The sequence below is a fragment of the Manis javanica genome, chromosome 7 (assembly GCF_040802235.1).
Source record: "Manis javanica isolate MJ-LG chromosome 7, MJ_LKY, whole genome shotgun sequence".
Taxonomy (NCBI): Eukaryota; Metazoa; Chordata; class Mammalia; order Pholidota; family Manidae; genus Manis; species Manis javanica.
This window is the reverse complement of record NC_133162.1, coordinates 79869843-79894554: the sequence shown is the minus strand read 5'-3', so window position 1 is coordinate 79894554 and position 24712 is coordinate 79869843. Positions and strand designations below refer to the sequence as shown.

The 24712-nt window shown below is 38.6% G+C and overlaps 1 protein-coding gene across 3 annotated transcripts in view; it reads right to left on the bottom strand.

Moving 5' to 3' along the window:
* ERCC6 (ERCC excision repair 6, chromatin remodeling factor) overlaps positions 1 to 24712 on the bottom strand; it is a 78977-nt gene that overhangs the window by 18650 nt on the left and 35615 nt on the right. For all 3 annotated transcript variants that reach the window (XM_017648852.3, XM_017648854.3, XM_017648853.3), the window contains 3 exons: positions 19025 to 19160; positions 10995 to 11165; positions 3902 to 4078 (listed from right to left, as the gene is read on the bottom strand). In XM_017648852.3, the coding sequence (XP_017504341.3) occupies positions 3902 to 4078; positions 10995 to 11165; positions 19025 to 19160 (484 nt within the window). The remainder of the gene's footprint in view (positions 1 to 3901; positions 4079 to 10994; positions 11166 to 19024; positions 19161 to 24712) is intronic.

The window sequence follows — 24712 nt, the reverse complement described above, 5'->3', positions numbered from 1 at the left end:
AGACTTAGGAGAGTAAGTTCAAGAAAAGCCCTATGATCCCAGAAATGAAAGGTCACTCTAGCCTAAAATGGGGCATATGGCTCTGTAATGGAGCAGAGTCACATGAGATGGGTATTAACTGTACACAAACAAAGACCCACACGCAGGAAACCACTCCCTCTGCAATTCACTTAGAGGCAAAAAAAGAATTCAATAAATTATTGATACTTAAAATCTAAATAGGCTTAATAACCCAGTAAATTACTACTTAATAGAACACAACAAATTTCAAAGTTTACATTTAAGAAAGTTAGCTGCAAAATGAATGAAAATGTGAAGAGCTTGACCATAACAAATACAGAAAAATCATGTTTAAAAAAAACTAACACAGTAGAAGACATTTTAAAAGACCTTAAGAACACCTCCCTCAAGTATGTATAATATATGTACATGTATGTGTGTTTATCTTGTATGTAAGTGTATAAATATAAAAAAACAGGTTTTACAAATAGCGGACAGTTAACAAGGAAGCTCAATTGATCAACAACTTAGTTATAAGTAACCCTGTAAATGTAACATTCAGACATTGATTAAAAAATACCTTTAAGATGATGATCAGGTACATATTATGGTTTGTAATGCAAAGATGAATAAATTCATGCAAAGACGAACAAATTTCAGAATTTAACAAGACATTACAGTCCCACTGAAGAAGTACACTGTTGAAATTCTTCCTAAAAATATACACAGTGTAGTCAGGAAACTGTCCCTGCATCCCCATCTTTACCCACATTTCTTTCCTCCAAAGGAATGAGCAAGCTGGTTGACGATGCTGGAAAACCAAGGTTGGGCTGGTGAGTGGCCCGGCCTCTTGCTCTCATTCTCTCTCCTGCCTGTCCACTCCTCTGGACAGCCCCCTGCCACACTGCTCCTGGCCCACTGTAATGAACTCACAAGGGTCAGAGCTAAAGTGGCTGGGTATGGGGTCTACTTTTCACACCCAACTCTCGCCAGAGTTAAGTAATCTTAAACTCTGGACTGGGGTAGGGAAGGGAAAGCAGGGATGATGAAGAAACCCTATTTTAGCCTTGACATTGAGCCACATTCCCCAGTCCAACTTCCCTAGGGAATCCTGTGCTTCAGGCAATACAGCTGATTCTATATTCAACTGCATCTGTCTCTAGTGTCCGTTTCTGTGAGTAAAAACAGATGGTGGGGATCCAACTATATTTCTCTCTCACTCCCAACTCCCAGGTGCCCTGGGAAATGGATACCCCATGCTTCCTTCTTATTTCTGACAAGGTGGATGATAATTACTCCCCAGGTCTGCCTCTTCCAGAGCTGAGTGACCTTAGGCAATCACCAAACCAATGAGGGTCAATAACCTTGAACATGAAATGAGGAGGTTCACTAGGTAACTCATCAGGTTCTTTTCAGTTCCACAAGCCCCTGTATAAGTTTAACATACAGATTCAAGAAGCAGTCCATATTTTGGGCAGTTAATGATCCTCCCCGCACCTCCCTCAGTTTTTTAGGTCCCAGCAGTCATCACTTCCCCAGGAAGGCTTCCTTGACTCCCACAATCTCTGGTATCAGGTATCTCCCCTGATCATAGTCCTCACTATCCTACACTGTGATCATCTGTTTATCACTTTCCCCACTGAGAAACGCCCTACTGGACTGAGGATACTAGTCAAGGGAAGGTTCTGGTTGACAGCTACCTCCCATCATTTAAGCCCCAGCCGGACACAATAAATATCTGCTGACATGCTATCTTCTTGGGATTCAACCATGGATTTAAGTTTATGGCACCCACAGATTTAAGCAAAAAAGAGCAAATAAAAACAACACCTCTGCTCCCAAAGGCCTTATAATCTAAAAAAAAAGAAAAAGAAGTACATAAACTTCTGAAACATGGACTTCAAGGAAGAAACGGACCGTATTTACATGGTCTCAAAGTCTCTCCCAGCAAATGACTTACTAATTCCCAAGGAGAAGTAGTAATTTCGAAGTTTAGAAATCTGACTAACACCACCTTACCCAAGTAATCAGACCATCATCAGTTAACACCATCAACATAGGGATGAGCCAGCAGCATGTGCCTCCAGATAGGAAATACTGAGAAAGACAAGTGACTTCTGTGATATTCTTGCCAAAAATGTATAACCCAAATCCAGTTATGAATAATGGAAGACAAACCCAAAGTGAGGCACACTCTACAAAATAACGGGCCTGTAGTCTTCAAAAATGCCAAGCCCATGAAATTCAAAACAAAGGTTAGAGGAACTATTCCAGATTAAAGGAGACTGAAGAGACATGGAAACTACTGAAACAAATGGCAAAATGTGAATGACTATAGATAACAGAATTTTATCAACGTTAAGTTTCCTCCTGATTTTGATGTTTGTTCTGTGATTATGTAAGATAATGTCCTCATCTTCTCAAAGACACACTTTAGTATCTAGAGGAAAGGGGCATCATGTCTGCAACTTGCTCTCAGATGATTCAGAAAATAAATAGTCTTTACGTTTGCAACATGTAGAGAGGTGGGAGAGAGGGAGGTAAGGAAAAATAAGGCAAATGGGGCAAAATGTTAGCAAAATGCTAACAAATGGTGAATCTGGGTGAAGAGTAGATAGGAGTTTTACAATTCCTGCAACTTTGTTAAGTTTGGTATTATTTCAAAATAAAAAGTTTAAAAAAGTGGGATAAACAAAGGACAAAAAGAAATCAGTTGAGCAAGAGAGTGCTTACGAAAGTTAATTAAAAATCACTCCGCCTCAAAACGTAAAGGGCATTAAAGTGGTATTTGATGGTTCTCTAATTTTAAAGGTCTAAAATTCTTTTTCTAATTAAATATTTCAAAACACGTGAAGTCTCTTTTGGTAGAAGGCTTTGTCACGACATGGCAGGTACAAGCCTTCCTGAGGGCTGTGCAGAGACCCTGCCTCTCAGAGACAGGAACTTGCCCCAGATGCCACAAACTGCCCTCAGGCTGGTCTTACTTTCTCATGTTCCTGTTTGTGACAACCCCATTCTACCAGTCACCCACACCTAAAACCTCAGGGGTTAGATGCAGCAAGCTCACCTTCCTACACCCCATTTCCTTTATCTTGTTAGCCCTCACATTTAGTTTGTTCTGTCTAAAAAAAATGCCACTTGAGGCTCTTGCTCCACACCTTCTTCCTCAGAACCACCGCCCAAGTCCTGGTCGGGGTCCTCATCACCCTCATTCCCAATGACTCCTGCAGGTCCCTCAGTGCCAGCCTCCCTCCTCTAACCACCTGCAGCCTGACTAACGCTCTGACAGCAGTCTTCTTCCAGACTCTTGCTCAGACTCCCTCATTGGTTCTGCCGTGCCTGAGCACCTCTGCCTCCCTTTCAAGGCCTCCATTTTCGGCATCCACACCTTGTCCACTACTCTCCCACCAGCACCTGGGGTCCAATCAAGCATGTCTCTTCACTGCCCATGCCCACATAACGTAGCTTCATTCTTAACTGCTGCCCTAACCTAGGGTGTCACTTTTCTCAGCCTGTTTCCCCAGAATCAGGTTAAGGGATACATGTTTCATTGTCTTCCCTAAACAATTCAATCCTTCCTGGTTTCCCCTTTTCTAAGTTTTTATACTACCTTATCAAAGGCATTACCCCAGTATGCAGTAAATTATATGCTCTCCAGAACTGATTCACTCATTTCTTAATTTACGACTGCTTTTGAATATTTCATATTTTTTAAAACTGATCTGGAAAAACATAAGCTATTAAGTAAAAAAAATTCTATGATTTTTATCAGATACCAATTTATACGCCTGGTCATTTCCTTATATTCTGAATGACTTGGCTACAAAGCACAGTATTTGGGGGGGGAAACACTTACTTTTAATATTAAAATGCTAGAAGAATTATCTGCTTACTACATTACCTGTACTGGGGAGGCATTTGAATATCCCCCCATGGTGATGGGGACTGAGAACTGCTCCATAAACACTGGCAATGTGCCTAATTTCCCTGGAAAGATAAAGTCAAAGAGCGACCACAGCTCGCGGAGGTTATTTTGCATCGGTGAGCCAGACAAGATGATGCGATGTGGGGTGCGGAACTATGTGGGGGGAAAAATATTTTTTATTAAATTCACCTTTTAACAGATGACCACCAACCCTACCCCAAAATATTCCCACACAATCTTGTTATCTAACACATTTATGTTGTTTTGGTGTTCTCCAAAATGTAGACATTCTATGTAATTTTAACTCTTCAATTACATATAAATAAAACAGGAAGTAATTTTTCTTATTGTTCAAATGAATATTATGCATTAAACTTGGAATTTGTTATGTTCTAACAACTGATCTCTACAAGAGATGTTAAGCACTGTGAACAAATCAGAATTTCAAAAAGCATGATTAAAAGCAAAAACAAAGAATTTTCTACATGAAGGCAAAACATGTACCTTAAATTCCTTATGCAAAAGCACAAGCAAAGACTCCAGGGCATTATTAAAACTGTGTTATGGAGGAGAGGGATTCAAGATGGCAGCGTGAGAGGTGAGAGAGAATTCCTCCCAAAACCACATGTAGTGTGAAAATATAGTTAATACAACAAGCCCTAAAACAGCAACAGAAAAGAAGGCTGCACCAGACTGCATACAGACCTCACAAACAGAGCAGACCTCACGAAACAGGGTAACGTACGAAAGCCTTGATCCGGCGGGACCCAAGCCCTTTTCCCACCTCAGCTCACTGGCAGGAGGAAGAGAAACAAAGCGGGAAGGGGGTGGAAGCCTAGGATTGCTGAACACCCAGCCCTGGAAGTCTGCTTTGGACCAAAGACCTACATTGTATAGTGCTCTGGAGGTTGCTGGGGTTGGGGAGCTGGAACAGGAAGATTGCTTGAAAGATTGAGATTCGGCTGTTTGTGGAGGATGGGGATCCACATCGGGCCACTCTGGGACAAAGGAAAGTCGGGCAATCTGACAGGCTTTCTGGCAGTGAGAGGGCTGCTGAAGGGGTGGGATTTGCAAAGAGCTTGCTAAGTGGGAGAAGGGACAGGTGGACAATTTTGTCTGGGTACACTCTGACCAGCAGGTTGGGGACTTTGAGGAGATTCAGGAGCCCCATCTCCCTGGCTGCCTACTCAGCTCCAAGGCCTCCCACTGTGAAACACAGCCTGCTGCACCTTCCTCCTGGCCTGCAGCACCTGCTCGCAAACCGGCAGTCACTGCAATGGCATCAGGCCAGCCAGAAGGAGGCCCGCCTAAAACAGCTAGAGACACAAAACAGAGAGGCTTACACTTGTGTGCTCAGACCACTGGCTCTGATACTGGAGACAGGCACTGCAGCCGGGAATCAGGAAATAGCTCTTTCCTACCTGCAGGCACCAGTGCCACTCCCCTATGACTTCCAACCTCACTCTAGGGGCTAAGCGGCTCCAGAGACTACAGCTTCAGGGCACTAGAGGGTACCACATAGAATTGTGAAACGTCAAAGGTACCTGGTTCAGATCAAAATTTCACAAACCCCAGAAAAAGGGCCAAATGAAACTCAACTCACCAATCTTCCTGAAAGAGAGTTTAAAATAAAAATCATAAACATGCTCATGGAGGTACAGAAAAATATTCAAGAACTCAGGGACAAATTTAAGATGGAGTTTCAAACATTTAAGAAATTCTCTATCTGAAATAAAACACAGAATGGAGGGATTTAAAAGCAGATTAGATGTAGTAGAAGAGAAGGTACATGGAATAGAAATTAGAGAAAAGGAATACAAAGAAGCTGAGGCACAGAGAGAAAAAAGGATCTCTAAGAATGAAAGAATATTGAGAGAACTATGACCAATCCAAACGGAACAATATCCACATTATAGGGGTACCAGAAGAAGAAGAGAGAGAGAAAAAGGGATAGAAAGTGTCACTGAGGAGGTAATTGCTGAAATGGGGAAGGAGATAGTTTCTCAGGCCATGGAAGTATATAGATCTCCCAACACAAGGGACCCACGGAAGACAACATCAAGACATATAATAACTAAAATGGCAAAGATTAAGGATAAAGACAGACTTTTAAAAGCAGCTAGAGAGAGAAAAAAGATCAGATACAAAGAAAAACCCATCAGGCTATCATCAGGTTTCTCAACAGAAACCTTACAGGCCAGAAGGGAGTGAGTGGCATGATGTATTTAATGCAATGAAGCAGAAGGGCCTAGAAACAAAAATACTCTACCTGGCAAGGTTATCATTTAAATTTGAGAGAGGGATTAAACAATTTTCAGATAAGCAAAAGCTGAGAGAATTTACCTCCCACAAACCACCTCTACAGTACATTTTGGAGGAACTGCTATAGATGGAAGTATTCCTAAGGCTAAACAGATGTCACCAGGGGAAATAAAACCACAGCAAAGTAGAACAATTAATTACTAAGCAGATGCAAAATCAAATCAACTACCCACAAAGTCAATCAAGGGATAGACATAGAGTACAGAATATGATATGTAACATATGAAGAATGGAAGAGGAAGAAAAAGCAGGAAAAAAAAGAACCTTTAGGTTGTTTGTAATAGCACATGAAATGAGTTAAATTAGACTGTTAGATAGTAAGGGAATTACCGTAGAATCTTTGGTAACCATAAATCTAAAGCCTGCAATGGCAATAAGTACATACCTATTGATAATCATCCTAAATGTAAATGGTCCAAATGCACCAATCAACAGACAAGTAGTCAATGAATGGATAAAAAAATAACATCTGTCTATATGCTGCCTACAAGAGACTCACTAAACACCCAAAGACATACACAGACTGAAAGAAGAAGGGATGGAAAAAGATATTTCATGCAACTAATAGGGTGAAAAAAGCAGGAGTTGCAGTACTTGTATCAGACAAAAGACCTCAAAACAAAGAAAGTAACAAGAGACAAAGAAGGACATTACATAATGATAAAAGGGTCAGTCCAACAAGAGGACATAACTATTATAAATATCTATGCACCCAACACAGGATCACCCATATATGTGAAACAAATACTAACAGAATTAAAGGGGGAAATAGAATGTAATGCATTCATTTTAGGAGACTTCAACGTAACACTCACTACAAAGGACAGATCAACCAGAAAGAAAAAAACAGACAGAGGCACTGAACAAAGTATTAGAACAGGTGGACCTAACGGACATTTACAGAACACTTCATCCAAAAGCAACAGGATACACATACTTCTCATGTGCACATGGAACATTTTCAAGAATAGATCATATACTAGGCCACAAAAAGAGCCTCAGTAAATTCAAAAAGATTGAAATTGTACCAACCAGCTTCTCAGATCACAAAGGTATGAAAAATAGAAATAAATTACACAAAAAAACAAAAAAGCCCTAAACACATGGAGGCTTAATAACATGCTCCTAAATAATCAATGGATCAATGACCAAATAAAAAAAGAGATCAAGCAATATATGGAGACAAATGACAACAATAATTCAACACTGCAACACCTGTGGAACACAGCAAAGGCCGTGCATCTCCATAGATGCTGAAAAATCATTCGAAAAAATTCAACATCCATTCATGATAAAAACTCTCAACAAATGGGTATAGTACCTCATTGAGGGCAAGTACCTCCACATAATATATTGCAACACAGGCCTACCTCAGGAAAGAAGAACAATCCTAAATGAACAGTCTAAACTTACAATTAACGAAACTAGAAAAGGAAGAACAAATGAAGCTCAAAGTCAGTAGAAGGAGGGACATAATAAAGAGTAGAGCAGAAATAAATAAAATCGAGAAGAATAAAACAACACAAAGAATCAATGAAAGCAGGAGTTAGTTCTTTGAGAAAATAAACAAAGCAGATAAACTCCTTGCCAAACTTATCAAGAAGAAACAGAGTCTAAACACATAAACAGAATCAGAAATGAGAAAGGAAAAATTACTATGGACACCACAGAAATACAAAGGATTATGAGAGAATACTATGAAAAATTACATGGTAACAAACGGGTTAACCTAGAAGAAATGGACAACTTTCGAGAAAAATACAACCTTCCAAGGCTGACCCAAGAAGAAACAGAAAATCTGAATAGACCAATTACCAGCAAGGAAATTGAATTGGTAATCAAAAATCTACCTAAGAACAAAATCCCTAGACCAGATAGTTTCACCACTGAATTTTATCAAACATTTAGTGAAGACCTAATACACATCCTCCTTTAAATTTTCCAAAAAGTGGAAGAGGAGAGAGTATTTCCAAACTCCTTCTATGAGGCCAACATCACTCTAATACCAAAACCAGGCAAATACACCACTAAAAAAGAAAATTACAGAACAATATCCCTGATGAACATAGATGCAAAAATACTCAACAAAACAGTAGTAAACTGAATTCAAAAATACATCAAAAAGATCATCCTTCATGAACAAGTGGGATTCATCCCAGGGATACAAGGATGGTACAACATTCGAAAATCCATCAACATCATCCACCACATCAACAAAAAGGAGGACAAAAACCACATGATCATCTCCATAGATGCTGAAAAATCATTCGAAAAAATTCAACATCCATTCATGATAAAAACTCTCAACAAATGGGTATAGTACCTCATTGAGGGCAAGTACCTCCACATATTAAAGGCCATATATGACAAACCCACAGCCAACATTATACTTAAGAGTGAGAAGCTGAAAGCTTTTCCTTTAAGATCGGGAACAAGACAAGGATGTCCACTCTCCCCACTTTTATTCAACATAGTTCTGGAGGTCCTAGCCACAGCAATCAGACAACACAAAGAAATATAAGGCATCCAGATTGGTAAGGAAGAAGTCAAACTGTCCCTGTTCGCAGATATGATATTGTACATAAAAACCCTAAAGAATCCACTCCAAAACTACTAGATTTAATATCTGAATTTAGCAAAGTTGCAGGATACAAAATTGATACACAGAAATCGGTGACATTCCTATACACTAAAAATGAACTAGCACAAAGAGAAATCAGGAAAACAATTCCATTCTCAATTGCATCAAAAAGAATAAAATACCTAGGAATAAACCTAACTAAGGAAGTGAAAGACCTATACTCTGAAAACCTCATGACGCTCATGAGAGAAATTAAAGAAGATACCAATAAATGGAAACACATGCCATGCTCATGGATAGGAAGAATTAATATTGTCATAATGGCGATCCTGCCTAAGGCAATCTACAGATTCAATACAATCCCTATCAAAATACCAACAGCATTCTTCAATGAACTAGAGCAAATCGTTCTAAAATTCATATGGACTCACAAAAGACCCTGAATAGCCAAAGCAATCCTGAGAAGGAAGAATAAAGCAGGGGAATTATGCTCCCTGACTTAAAGCTCTACTACAAAGCCACAGTAATAAAGACAATTTGGTACTGGCACAAGAAGAGACCCATAGATCAATGGAACAGACTAGAGAGCCCAGATATAAACTCAAGCATATATGGTTAATTAATATATGATAAAGGAGCCATGGGTATACAATGGGCAAGTGACAGCCTCTGCAACAGCTGGTGTTGGCAAAACTGGACAGCTACATGTAAGAGAATGAGACTGGATTATTGTCTAACCCCATACACAAAAGTAAACTCAAAACAGATCAAAGACCTGAATATAAGTCATGAAACCATAAAACTCTTGGAAAAAATCATAGGCAAAAATCTCTTAGACATAAACATGAGCAACTTCTTCATGAACATATCTCCCCGGGCAAGGGAAACAAAAGCAAAAATGAACAAGTGGGACTATATCAAACTAAGAAACATCTGTACAGCAAGGACACTATCAGTAGAACAAAAAGACATCCTACAGTATGGGAGAATATATTCATAAGTGACATATCTGATAAGGGTTGACATCCAAAATATATAAATAGCTCACGCACCTCATCAAAAAAACACAAATAAGCCAATTAAAAAATGACTTTAAAAAAAGGCAAATAAGCCAAATGAAAAATGGGCAGAGGATCTGAACAGACACTTCTCCAAAGAAGAAATTTAGATGGCCAACAGGCACATGAAAAGATGCTCCACATCATTAATCATCAGAAAAATGCAAATTAAAACCACAATGAGATATCACCTCATACCAGTTAGGATGGCCACCATCCAAAAGACAAAAAACAAATGTTGGTGAGGATGTGGAGAAAGGGGAACCCTCCTACACTGCTGGTGGGAATGCAAATTACTTCAACCACTGTAGAAAGCAGTATGGAGGTTCTTCAAAAATCTCAAAATAGAAATACCATTCGACCCAGGAATTCCACTGCTAGGAATTTACCCTAAGAATGCAGGAGCCCAGTTTGAAGAAGACATATGCACCCCTATGTTTATCGCAGCACTATTTACAATAGCCAAGAAATGGAAACAACCTAAGTGTCCATCAGTAGATGAACAGATAAAGAAGATGTGGTATATATACACAATGGAATATTATTCAGCCATAAGAAGAAGAAAAATCCTACCATCTGCAACAACATGGATGGAGCTAGAGGGTATTACGCTCAGTGAAATAAGCCAGGTGGAGAAAGACAAGTATCAAATGATTTCTCTCATCTGTGCAGCGTAAGAACAAAGCAAAAACTGAAGGAACAAAACAGCAGCAGAATCACAGAACCCAAGAATGGACTAACATTACCAAAGGGAAAGGGATTGGGGAGGATGGGTGGGAAGGGAGGGATAAGGGCGAAAAAGGGGCATTACAATTAGCACATACAATGTAGTGGGGGGGGGGGACACGGGGAAGGCAGTATAACACAGAGAAGAGAAGCAGTGATTCTATAGCATCTTACTATGCTGATGGACAGTGACTGTAATGGGGTATGTGGTGGGGACTTGATAATAGGGGGAGTCTAGTAACCATAATGTTGTTCATGTAATTGTACTTTAATGATAGGAAAAAAATAGTGTGTTACTAAAAGTGTATCATTAAAAGCAGGAAATTCATTCTCAATTAAATACTATTATCCACCTGGAAATTCCCTTTATAAGAGGCCATACCTGTTTGCAAGCAAGGGTCACAGCAGCATTTGGATTTCGAATTTTGTGTCCTTCATCCAAGATCACATAGTGCCAGTCATGCCTGCTAATATCATCTTGCATCAATCGAATGTAGGAGTAAGAAGTGATTAAAATTCCATGACAGTGAGCAATATCTCGAATTAGTTTCTCCTAAAATGATGATAAAGTGGTAAAGCCGGTTTTAAATATGAAATTAAATTAAATGAGCATGACTCTTAAAATTACAACCTTTTAATCATGATGCAATCTAGCAAACTTTATAAAATATGCATACAAACACAACACATTCAATTATGATTACATATTATTAGCACTGGAAGTTTACTTTATGTCTCATTAATCTGTAAGTAGTAAACACTGACTACTAATATATCCACTATTAAGGAGGGGGAGGGTGGCTCAAAGAAGACCAGAAAAAGTTTTAACATGTAAACACTTACCCAATTTTTATTTTTCCAAAACATCCTTTGTGTCAATCCTTGTTAAATTTAAAACAACAATGTACACGGAAAGTGATTCATTATTTTAAAACAAAAGAAAGAAAAATGAGAGAAAAGCCAGGGAGACAAAAAGACAAATCCAGGACCTCTAATAATGTAGAACAACATGAATTCCAGGAGGACAGTAGAAAGGATATTAAAAAATGATTTTTAAAATGATAGAAAAAAAATTCTGAGAGACTTGAGTCTAAGAGAACAAAACATCCTAGAGTATCAGGCAGAAACACTGGTATGCACAGAAAACTAGGTATATACCTAGGCATATACCTACTAAATGTCTGAATTCCAAAAATAAAGGGAATAAAGAGAAAATGCTGTAGCTTCCAGTAAGAACAAAACAGAAAAAAACAAAACAAAAGATTCTCTTCAGGGGAAAAAGACTCTACCTACATTGGATATCTTTTCTGAAGCACTAAACAACAACAGAAAGCGAAGGGAGACTCTTTCCATAATTCTAAGGGGAAAACAATGATTCTGGAACTCTGCACTGATCTAAGCTAGCAGACATGCTTGACAGAAAAAATAAATTCCACCTTCAGACAGGCAAGGACAGAAAATAAGCCAGCAAGAGATGGGCAAGGTACAGTATGCCATACCCACCCAGTGCAGGAGTTCGGTCACTAAAGACAAAAGGAACTGGACAGAAAAGAGGGATATTTTATATTTTAAAGGAGACAACACATTAAGAAAGAAGAGCCAAACCTCTGCCTACCAAGAAGCACTGCAGCAAAGGGCCAAGGCAAGCCCCTAGAGTTGACAAAGTTGAACCTACAGCCTGCAGGGGACCTGACCACAGCCTCTAAGTTTGACAGGTCAGAAGAGAGAGAGTTAAGTTAAAGGAAACAAGAGTTTAAAAATTAGGATATAAAGGATCTAAGTAGCCCCTTTGGTGAGCAGCTTTCAATAGTTATCAGCAGAGCTTCAGACCACACAAAGATCACTCATTCTTCACACTCTACCAAGGCTGAAATCAAACCAAACAGCCAATGTAATCTGTTAAAAAAAGAAAATCAGAGACTAAGATAAAAACAAAACTTAGTGAATCTTAAGAAAAAACCTGGTAGAACTGATAAAGCAAAAACCTAAATAACTCTTTGAAAAGACCAAACAAAACAGACAAACCTCTGAAAAGTCAGCCCAAAGAACGGCTCAGACACACAGCCTGAGAGCTGTCAAAGGTGCGCAACTGCAGATGAGAGTACAAGGGCCAGTCACTGCCATCTGCCATCTAACGCCAACACACTGAGCATTCTGACAGAGGACCACTGTTAAAAGGGCAAACTACCAAAAGGACCCAAGAAAATGAGATAAACTGACCAATGACACAAACAAACCAATACTGAAGAACTTGCAAAAGATGTTAAGCTTTTCCCCCAAAAGTCTACCTGACCCAAAGGGTGTGTCATAAAAGTACAAATTAATCCCACTACTCGAACTGCTCCAAAGTTACAGAAAAAGAGAGAATGCATTCCATATCATTTTATAAGGCTAGCAAAACCCTGTATTCAAAAACAACAGACACAATACACTTCTACATGTGTGTAGAACCTCCCTGACAAGAGACCCACTATTTTCTAAGTGAAATCTAGCAATATATTAACCTAGTAAGGCTTATCACAGGAATACAGGAATAGCTAAGTATTAGGAAACCTAACACAATAATTCATGCAATCACAGTCATACAAATGTTTACAAATTTAACATCTTCGAAAATGACAGTAGTATAACCTTAATAAACTAGGATTAGAGTATTTTTTAATTCAATGGAGTACAAAAGGGTGCAACAAGGACCAATAACACTCCTGAAGAGAAAAATAATGACTGAGAAACCGCCTTCTCATGTTGTAACACACTCAAACCTTCAGAGTTAATAAAACGCCTTAGAGAAGAACTACAATACCTGGTGTCTGGTAAAGGTCAGCCAAGTGAGAGCTGCACTATTATTATGACTACTATCTTACCATGTTCCTATTCACCACTGTCAATGCCTGTATAATACTACATTGGCAGCCACACCTGATTTCACCATTTCCAGACTTTTCACCTTATGATGAATTGCAGCAGTCAGTCATCAGGGCCCACAGCCTTACAAACACGCATGCAGTTTCTCTCAGAGGGCAACACCGTCCACTTCTCCCTTTCTACACTGCTACTTCATCGCCTTGGCCCTGCCACAGCTGCTAGTGCCCAGTGAGGAAAAGCAGGCTGTCCAAAGATACACTGCTCTACCTTGAGTGCCTCTTCCACAAGACCTGCGACTTTCAGAAGCCAGAGCTAATCTCTATAGTTTCTCCACATCTGGATTTTCCACTGGGATTCTGAGCAGGTAGCTATCCCAGCCCTGCTCCCATTTCCTCTTCATGAGAGCAGTGACTGCTAGAAGTCACAAAGCAGGTAGGGCAAGAAACAACAGCAAACTGAAACCCAGCAACGCTCCATGCCCAATTCTACTCCAGGCCCAGAGCTGTGAGTGTGCACACAGAGAAAACAACTACAATTGTTTGGGGCTTGAGATATAGCAGTAGTTTAATTACCACCCACATTTATAAAATGTCCACTGGATCACAGCCAAACCCTTCAAATGTGGGTCCGCTTGTTCATGACCCTGGATGCACAGACTTGCCACAGTCAATCCATTAACCTCCAATTAATGCCACCCAGAGTAGATTCTGGACATTACTTTACCATAGTTATACAAAAAAGATGCCAAGCCTCTCAAATACATGCCACTGGAATGATGTTTAACTTCTTCTTGTTTAAAGATTGAAGTTTATTTGGAAAATACTGTGATGTTACCTAGAGAAATACAGCATTTCTACCATATTCAGAAAGATGTACAATGATAAAAAGAATCAACACTTCCATAAAAAAAGAAATTTTTTTTAATGTCACCATTGAAAATAAAACCTCCAGTTAGCCACTGGGTATGAACACATCTAAGACTATTTGTTATCACCTAACTCAAACCCAGAATTCTGGAAGTGCCTAGACTAGAGTCTCAGTGATGGTGAAATGCTGAATATTATGGACGTCTCTATCCAAACACTTAAGACAAATCATCTCGGGCGGTTTCAAATTAAAAGCTTGTAAAATATGTAACCTCTCCTAGTTTTTGCAATTAATAGGGTACATCTGCAATTAGCCTGACTTACTGAATGCAGTGTTGTCATTAAAAGATGTCTGTGAAAGTGCTGCTGTTATTACGGAGGCTCAGGAGACCAATCCCTCCTAGAGGGCAAACAGTGGACTGGTAGAAAACAACAGCCATAAATCACACTGTCAGGCAGCGGGGAGAGCAGAATGGAGCATAGGCACATGAAGGCCATTCACAGTAAACACAGCACGGCAGCTTCCCAGGCAGGATTACTGCACCTGTAATTAATTAAAATTTCCTTCAAGCTAAATCTTTAATAAACAAGGATTTGTGCTGACAGTGAAGAAAAAAAGGGCCCCGGCAAAATAATTTTACAATATACCTCACAGAACAAGCAGAGCATCTATCATTTCTTCTATCAGGTGTATACCCCATCTCTAAAGTTAATGGGAATTACATCACTTTCCGTTATAATTTGTGTACCTGGAATGGGTCTGAAATATTTAGGAAGCTTTAGGGACTATGTGGCCCTTTTCCACCTTTATTTGTTATGTTTTTATTTGACTCCCTTCCAGCTTTTTAAGAAGTCAAGTCTTTTTACTCTAGTGTTTCAGAATATGGGCCTTTTTTAAAGAACATGATGGTCATCTTGTCAGACGATCATGTTTTTGTGTGGTTTATTCCTTAATCAACACTTTGTATTTCCCAAAAAGAATTTTAGCATTTTATTTCTTTGTTTCCACTTGGGGGTCAAATGTATCTGGACATGAGAAAAAAAAAGTCTCAAAGTGAATGACCATGAATATTTTTGATAAAGCAGGTGTGAACTTTCTATCTAGATGTATTTATATTGAATCAATCAGAAAAGTAGAGCATTTTTTCTCAACTACTGAAATAAAGAGGTCTATAAAATACTTTGTTTCTAATACTAAAAATTACTTGAGTAAATGTTACATGTCAGGAACCACATTAAGCTTTCTATGCACACATATAAACCCAACAAATCTTCACAAAATTACCAAAGGACACCCATTTTTCAGGAAATCAAACTAGGCTCAGAGAAGCTACGTGACATGACCAATATCAGAAAACAATACAATGGCAGATCCAAGGTTCAAACCCTGGTCTGGTTAATTACAAAATCTATGCTTTTAAACCTTTACGCCATTGTTACACTTCCCACTCTTATGCCTCTAAATGCCATGAACTAATAATCAAAATGTGATAAAATTCTTTGAATTATCTAAGATTCCATAGAATTACTATACCCTACATAGCAGAAAAAGGTGGAGGAGGTACAAGGTAACAACTTAAGAATATAAGCAAGAAATTTCTCATTACACATCTTCCAACAAATTGAAAAAAAAAAAAGGTCCTTGATAGTTACATAAACTTACAACACACCACTAAACATGCCACCTCCTACTGTAAATTATGGAATAAGTATCACAAAACTGCCTTCTTTTAATATCCTTTCATGTATTTCCTTTTCCCAAGAAAATTGTTAGCTTTTCAAGGTCAGTTAAAACATTGTATCCTTTTTTGGAGCTCAAACAGCATGGAATACCTGCATTATTATGTTTTACAGTTACTCAAGAACCAAATATTAATTGACACACATATCAAGTTTCTCTGTTAGAAAAAAAAGGGATCACAAAAAATAAAAAAAGAAAAATCTTGGTTTCCTATTAAAAGACCATAAAAGGAGATTCAGAAGCCTGAAAATCTTTTTATTTGATCTGATCATTTGGTTGAACACATTAGCCACCTATTTTTTTGCATGGTTGCTGGGTGTGCATTTGTTAATTCTAAATATGCTATCAAAGAGATTATTAACAAAGATAATGTAGGATCAGAGGAAGAGAGGTAAAAGCTAAAAGGCACTTTAGGGAAGAATGATAAATGTGCTCCACTCAGAAACTGTTTGATCGTTTGATATCTGTTCTCTAAATGAAAATTTTTCAAAATTTTCAAAATATTATGTCATACCAGCTCCAACAAATTATTAGGAAAATAAAGATAATCTACTTGAATGATAAGAACAATCCTGGCATTATTACTCTTTCAAGTTCTCTAAAGAAAAAAAATCTTCCTTATTTTCTACAGCACTTAATGTCCCTATGTCAGAGTACCACTATTATATTTAGAAAGGACAACAAGTGGGTAACATAAAATTCCCCCATGGAAGAAAGGAATCTCAGCTGACAAGAATGGAAAAGAGTCAGACATTAGATGCTGGTTAGAGGCCAGATAATCATGCACAGAGTATTTGAAATATGATTAGAAATGTAAACTCTATTGCAATCTAATATATCTGTGAGTCAACAGGTGTGCATAGGGTAGTGACAAAGATCTACACAAATACAAAATGAGAAAGCAAAGGGGTCAGATGACACTTTAGTATTTGATTCAGAAGCCAGAGATCTGATCTTGGAAGTGTTACTAAAAAGGACTGTGCAAAAGAATGAACAGTTTCAGTGTGTCATCATTACAAACAATAAACTGATATTAACATTAATAATAAACAAGTAGTAAGTTAATTGTGCTTCTAAGTTGACAGCATGGTTTGAAAGATGGAAAAGAACATCTTTTTGTTCTTTTACATTAGAGATCTGAGATATTTTATAATGGAAAAGGAACTATAAAAAGAGTTAAAGGTCAGAGTACAAACATTCAATCTACTTCTTTTCCTCAAAAGTTAAGAAACTTCAAGTTAAAGTCCTTGGTAAATTATAAAGCACTAAAATAATTATGAACAACCACATGTATGCATGTGTTTGTCCATGCAAAACAACCTCAGAAGGCGGTATCACTGCAAACAAAAATAAAAAGCTATTCTTTAAAGTTTTGCCTTCCAAACAAGTTAAGGAAGCAGGTCTCACCAACAGAGACACTGACCAATGTCAAATCTAGTTCTATTAATGTGTGAACATATTTTATTTAGATGAAGATAGTTCTTCAGGTTATACTAACAGAGGACTGCAGGTAAGCCATGATATAGGAGGTGTGAACTTCACTAGCTCAGAAGAAAAAAAAACAATAAAGAGGAACATATGAATATTTGCCTTTTAAAGATAAACACCAACTAATGAATCCTGCTATAGGATTTTGTAATACAAAACACTAAGAGATGTCAAAAGACAACAGAGGTGAAAAAAGGAATAAAAATGTTCTACAAGGTAATAACAGTTTCAACTATTTAGTTTGACTAGTAAAACAACCTAAACTTATTTTCATGCTGCTAAAAATCACTGTTTTTTTCTTTTGTTTCATTTTGTTTTAGTTTTGATCACAGCATTTAGCCTCTAAGTATTTTAACTCAGTTTGTTTTCCATTTATTCTTCAAAATTCAGGGCAAAGGCAGTTAGCTTTAACAACAGCTAGTTTAAGCAAGACTTTATTCTTACCAAACTTCAGCTACCAAATTATAGATACTCCTGAATCATGTCTATCAAGAGTTCTGCTTACTCATGATCCTGAACAAAATGGGAATTTGGAGAGAGAGAGGTACTGACAAAATTAAAGAGACACTGTGGAGTTCCGTGGCTGATGTGTGTCTATCTAGGTGAGGCAAACATTCCTGTGCTCTTTTATGGGCACTGCTCCCAGGGGTACACTAGAGCTCATTCATGAGCCCCGAAGACTCAGGAAAGAATGAACTCATAACCACTTCGTATCAATAAAGTAACCGGCAAACCCACAGTGAAAATGTGTAATTATTAATCTATCCAGCAAATGCTAATAGGGCACCTGGGATACAAAAATAACGAAGACACAGTCCCTACTCTACAAAGCTTACAGTCTAGATAGCAAGGCAGAGATAAGAAAAAAAAAAAAAGCATAACATGATCTATCTATGCTATCCACAGGAGCATAGATAAACCTCCTTTTTGATAATGTGGTGAAAACTATGAGTAAGTGAGGAAATGCACTTTCAAAACACAGCGATTATCCTTACACAATGATCAAGGATTCAGAGAACAAAAAGCAACAACTAAAAACGACAGTACAAATTTTAAAATTCTCAAACTGGAAGGTTGTTCTTTTGTTCATTAAACATAGTTAAAGAGATGTTAACAAATGCATTTATCAGTTACATTATATTTTATACCCATTTTCCTAAAACTGCTCCACCACCCCTGACTGATAGTTTCACTCATGCTGTCAGCCTTGTGATGCCCTGTCTGTACCCAGCTGTGCTTCACTGGACAGCCAACATGTCTCAACACCACTACGAATCACGCTCATAATTGTTTTGAAAAGCCACAGTTCTAAATCAAATCAGTAACAGTAAATTAAAGTGCATGAAAGAAACACAGGAACCTACATTAGAGAAATACTCAAAGAAAAAAGAAATAGGTAAAATGGAGGGCTTCAAAGCAAAACAAAAAGGTTCTAAAATACTGTAATGTTACCTTTCTGTGGTTATAGGAGCCAGTCTCGTGTAGAATCGCTACTCTGAATGGAGGCCACCATGTATGAAATTCCTTCACCCACTGATGCATCACTGTTGTCGGACAGACAATTATAGCAGGACCCAACCCCTCGAACCTGCACCCAAAATGTCCAAGAAGAAAACACAACCATGAATGATAGTGCATGGATCATCAACTGCCAAAAAACAGAAAAGAAATAAAAGCTTAAGAATTCAAAAAAGAAAATCCTAGCTATGAAAATTTGGTATTTTCTTTAAAGAAAAAGCTATTGAGGTTAAAACCAGGTAAGTGAAATCCTTATGATCCAATTCATCTGTTATTAATTTCACTAACTAAGGGAATACATTAAAAAGATGTAATACATTAAAAGACAAAATCTATAGTAAAGTAAAACAAAGTTACATAACAAAAATACTGCTCTTTCCTCTTCTATTCCAGATTAGTGAAGGTATTATACAGTGTATCTTAATCTAGCTGAACATGAGTATCTTAAATTTGTTTGAAATTTTAGAGTCTACGAAGAATCTTCATCCACATAATTTCAATCAATTTCATAGTACAGAAATGCTCCAGTATTCAGAGGCTCTGAGGCTGGCTCACTCAAGGCGACATGGTTACCGGGAGGGGGAGCACCTGACTCAGCACCTGCCCTTCCACTGCAGCAGGCTGCTCTGTTTCTTCATGGGATAAGCAACAGGCAGGCAAGCATCATGGTGACCATTCCCACTTAAGAGCCTCTTAAGTGCAGTAGGCTGCACTGTTCTTGCGGAAAGCAGCTGAGCACCACATAGCAAGAGCCATGACAAAGGAATTCATTGACCTGGCAATCCCAAATAAACATTTATGTATGGGGATACACCTGTAGCATTGTTTACACTGTGCAAAAAATGGGTGCTACCTGTCCATAAATAAGAGAAGTGTTGAATAAACCTTCTTTAGAAATCCTATTTCTTTAATCCAGCACAGGTTAGTGTGTTAGAAGCACTGCCTGGGCCTGAATCCCAGCTCTGCACACACTACCTTTGTGATCTTGAGCATATTATTTAACCCCTCCGAAAGTCAGCTTCTCTTCTTAAAATGGAAATAATAGTACTGATCATACAGGGTTATATGAAGATTGAATCAGTTAATACCTGTAAAGTATTTAGAATAGTGCCAGAGGAAATACTGTAAGGGTTTACATAAGCTGGAATACCATACAACCATTAAGGTTGTTTTAGAAGAATATTTAAAAACCTAGAAAATGCCATTAATGTGCTTTAAAAAAATTATTTATGGAATCACCCCAATTAACTTACACATAGGCAGCCAGTAGACTGGTCATGGCCACTATGTCAACACCCATTTATCTTCTCCTCTCCTTCCTTCCTGATGGAACCACAATATTGTGTTGGTATCCCTTCTTCCTTCCCTGACATGTACTTGACCATTGTCTTGCTATGACAAAGTAAGGAGAAGCAGGAATCCTGGTTCATCTATGGCCTGTCAGCACGGTACTCCTCTGGCAATGCTCACTAGTCCACTAAGGGGCCTGGGAAGACTGGCTCACTCCGTGTAAGAAAGGACTTACATTCTAGATCGGGGGATAGTTTTCTCTCCTGGTCTCTCCTTTCGCATGTGAACAAGGGAACAGCCCGATGGCTGCTCAGCAGTTGGTAACAATGCAAGGAGATCTAAGATCACACAAGAACTGGCCTTAGGAGAAAATGGAAGTTCCTGGGTCCCTGATGCCATCCCTGAGCTGCTGATCAGCTGTGTCTGCAGCCCACACTCTCTGTACTTCTCTACGTGCATCAAACATATTATGAACATTTAACCCAATCTGAAACCAGGATTTATTTACCTGCAGTCAAAATATACTGATACCATCAAAATATATTGTATACCATCCTGCCCTCCTCCCCTCCTGTTCCAATGAAACAGGGGTCCCTTTTCTTGCCTGTACCCAATCTCTTTACCTGTACTTACAAGCCCACCACCCACATCAACCTCCCATTCCTGTAGCTGCTTCAGCTTCAGTCTGGCAAGGAGTCAGGTGCTGCTATCAGTGCACAAGATGAATGGTAAACAGAAGTTGAACTAACGATGGGAATCACCTCAACATTCGGCTCACACTCAGCTTGCACGACAGGAGGCAACTGGGAGTCAAGACTGACTGAGGGCAGTGGAGACCCACACGGCCCACCTCTCACTCTGAGCAGAGTCAGCAGTACTTGTTAAACTGTCATTTCCCCCTCCCTACCTTTTCTGCCAACGAAGATGTTGAGTATCTGAAGCTAGATGCACACTGCACACATCTCCCCAAGCTATCTTAATAATTCCAATAGTTTCAGTCATGCACTCTTCACTGATACTGCCAAATCTAGGTCTCCAGCCCAGATCTCTTTCCTGAACTCCAAAGTACCATATGCTTAAGTGTCTAACTGCTGGCTGACATCTCCACTGAGATGTACCCACAGAACCACACATTACCTTCCCCCAACCTTGCCTTCCTCCCACATTTCCTAATCTAATGACAAGAACTGTCACCCATTCTGCAGGCAACCAAATTGGAAATTCAGGCCACATCCTTGGTCTGCCCCTTTTGTTCTCCACTGTGTCCAACTAAATCGAGTTTATGTTATATCCACCTCCTAAATCCCTCTCAAAATCATCCTCTCTCTCCATCTTCACTGTTTTAACTCCAGTTCTGGCCAGTCACCTCTAACCTGGGTTACCACACTTTCTAGCATGATCATTTCAAAAACGCCAAGTCTGAATGTCTGGTAGCCTTTTAATGTTTGCACACTGCTCCTGGGACAGTCTGGACACTTCACCTGGCCTATGAGACCACAAGGATCTGACCTCTGCCCACTTCTTCAGCCTCTCTCGCTGCCCCCACCCCAACACTTGCCCCTATGGCTCAGCACCCCACTGGCCAATGCTGCATCTAGTCCCTGTCCTTTTCCCTCCAGATGGGTTAAGGACCCTTCCTCAGTGCACCCGCACTAGTTAGACCCCCATACTAACCCTATCGAAACACGTACAACCCTTATTGTAACTGTGTGTTAGATCCTTCCTAAGCAATTTGAGGGCAGGGAGCCACTTGTTCAAATTATCTCAATGCCCAGACTGTAGGAGGTAATGAATATGGCTTTATTAAGTGAAACATTTTTTAAAGATTGGAAGGAAATACAGTTGATCCTTAAACAATGCTGGAGGGATTAGGGGTACCAATCCCCTCTTGCAGTTGAAAATAAGCTTGTAACTTTTGATTCCCCCAAAACTTAACTAATAGCCTAACTACTAAACAGAACAGAAGCCTTACCAATAATATAAACAGTTGATTAACATATATTTTGTATGTTATATTCTGTATATGGTATTCTTACAATAAAGTAAGCTAGAGAAAATAAAGTTTTTTCAAATCGTTGAAAATCTCCAAAAAAATTTCCAATACACTTACTGTAAAAAAATGCACATATAAGTGGGCCTGTGAAGTTCAAAATCAAGTTATTCAAGGATGAACTATGTATTGATATGTTAAAAGAGATTATTTCTGAATTGGGGGATCATGGGTGATTTTTATTTTCTTGCTACAGCTCAATAAATGATGCCTGAACTTAAAAAAAAAAATTTCACATAATGCTTGAAATATTAAAAATAATTCTCTGCACAACTGAAAAATACCTTGTCATTCTAATATAAGTATCACTGCTAACTTATGTGAGGTTTATCCTTGTACTCCAATGTAGCAAAATGCCTCCACCCACTTCTACATCCTCTCAACCTCCAGGCAGAGGTTGCCCTTTCCCTTCTGCTCCATAGAAAGGGCTCACACTACAGAAGCCTGAGGCTGCAACAGACTCTGACAGGCCCTGCAGAATGCCCAAGCCACGCTCTGCTCCTCACCAACAGCAGGTCCATGCAGGTGCTCCCTCAAGATCCCAGGAGAGAGCATGATGCTACCCTGGCCCTCTCCATGATAATATTCCTTTCTAAAGGATTAAATGCACCAGCTTCTTTATATCCTCCAAGGGAAATAAAAGAGTTATCATTAATATTCACTTAGCAGGAATTAGAAAATATCCAATCAAGACCTGTCTAAAATATTCTTAAAAAACTCACTTTCAAATAAGGATAAATGAATACATACATATATATATATATGCTTTTTTAGGTTATACACCATTTTTCTCTCTTCTTAGAACATGCTTTCCACCAACTGCTACACTGATCACTCACACTTTGTCATTTAAGGTCCATATTTTATTCTGGCTCACCATCTATCTGGCATTATTACACCCTTTAATTTCTGCCATTCTCATTCTGTTAGAAGTCTATGGAGGTTTTCAAACTGAGTGGAAATCTAGGAGCAGACCTAGATTGTTCCTGAACCACAAGAAGGGGGAATCAAATCCATTAAAGTCACATCAATGAACCACCCTTCTCCAAACCTCAATACCAGTGAGATGAACATAAGAAATGGCTACATGTACTAAAGTGATTAGCATCAATTACCAAACTGGCTACAATTCCTTTCATCTTTGATTATTATTGATTACCTAATGAGTGTAGGATAAGCCAGTATCTCCATGGTCAAACATTTCAACCTGCAGAATGGAAATCTACTCATATACTTAGAATTTACCAGGAATCACAAAGTAAAATATTTACTTTTAAAAGCTGATTAGCTTTTTCAGGCCATTTATTGTTGTCTAGGAATATACTAAATGACATCTAAGACTTTAAAGTATTAACTGAAGTTTGAAAAGCAAATAATTTATTTCCTCTCCATCATAAAAATTCAAGGGGCCATCATAATATGAATGGCAAAGTGAAAAGAAGGTGGTGTATACATTCTGAATTGGGAACACAACCACCATAGATTTTTATTAACCACATGTAACATGCTTCTTCCTCTTTTTAAAACACACACACATACAAAGCACATTAAAAAAACAAAACCAAAAAAGCTTCTTTTACTATGAAGCTTCTTGGTACCCCAGAGACTTTCACTGTTTCAGCGATCATGGAATTTAAAATTACAACAAGCTCAAATTGGGCCCCAAAAGTCTACAGCTTGGAAGAGTTCAGAGGAACTGCACATGGCCAATGAAGAATGCCAGCTCATGCACTTAACTGACAATTCATTTGGCTATTTTTTGTTAGGACATAAACATGGAGGAGAGTTCCAGGATCATCTAGTTTCAGAGGAGGACATGTTATAAATCTGTGAGGAGATGTTACACAATTTGCTCTGGCACATGGAAGTGGAAGGGACAGAGCTCCTCAGTACACCTCTGTTCATAAAGAGCCCAGTTGTTTGACTGATATATAACAGCATTCTGGGAAACCACTTCTACCAATACTATTTTAATAGAAATGATCTGGGCTATAGTCCAATATGCCACACTATTTCATTATGGAAAAGAGGATCTGAGCATTGATAGTTAATTGATTATAGCTGCTATTCATTATTAGTCCTGACTTCACTCCTAGTAGGATTGTCACCACTCTAGAGAGCATGTTTTAATTTTTAAATCAAAACTACACTGCAGGGATGACTTTATACATTTCCTAGGCCCAGAGTATTAGACTCTACACAAGTTTAATGATAACAGGAAGGGAAGGGAAGAAAAGAGATGGGAAATAAGAAAATCACAGAAATCATTTAAGGAAGGTAAG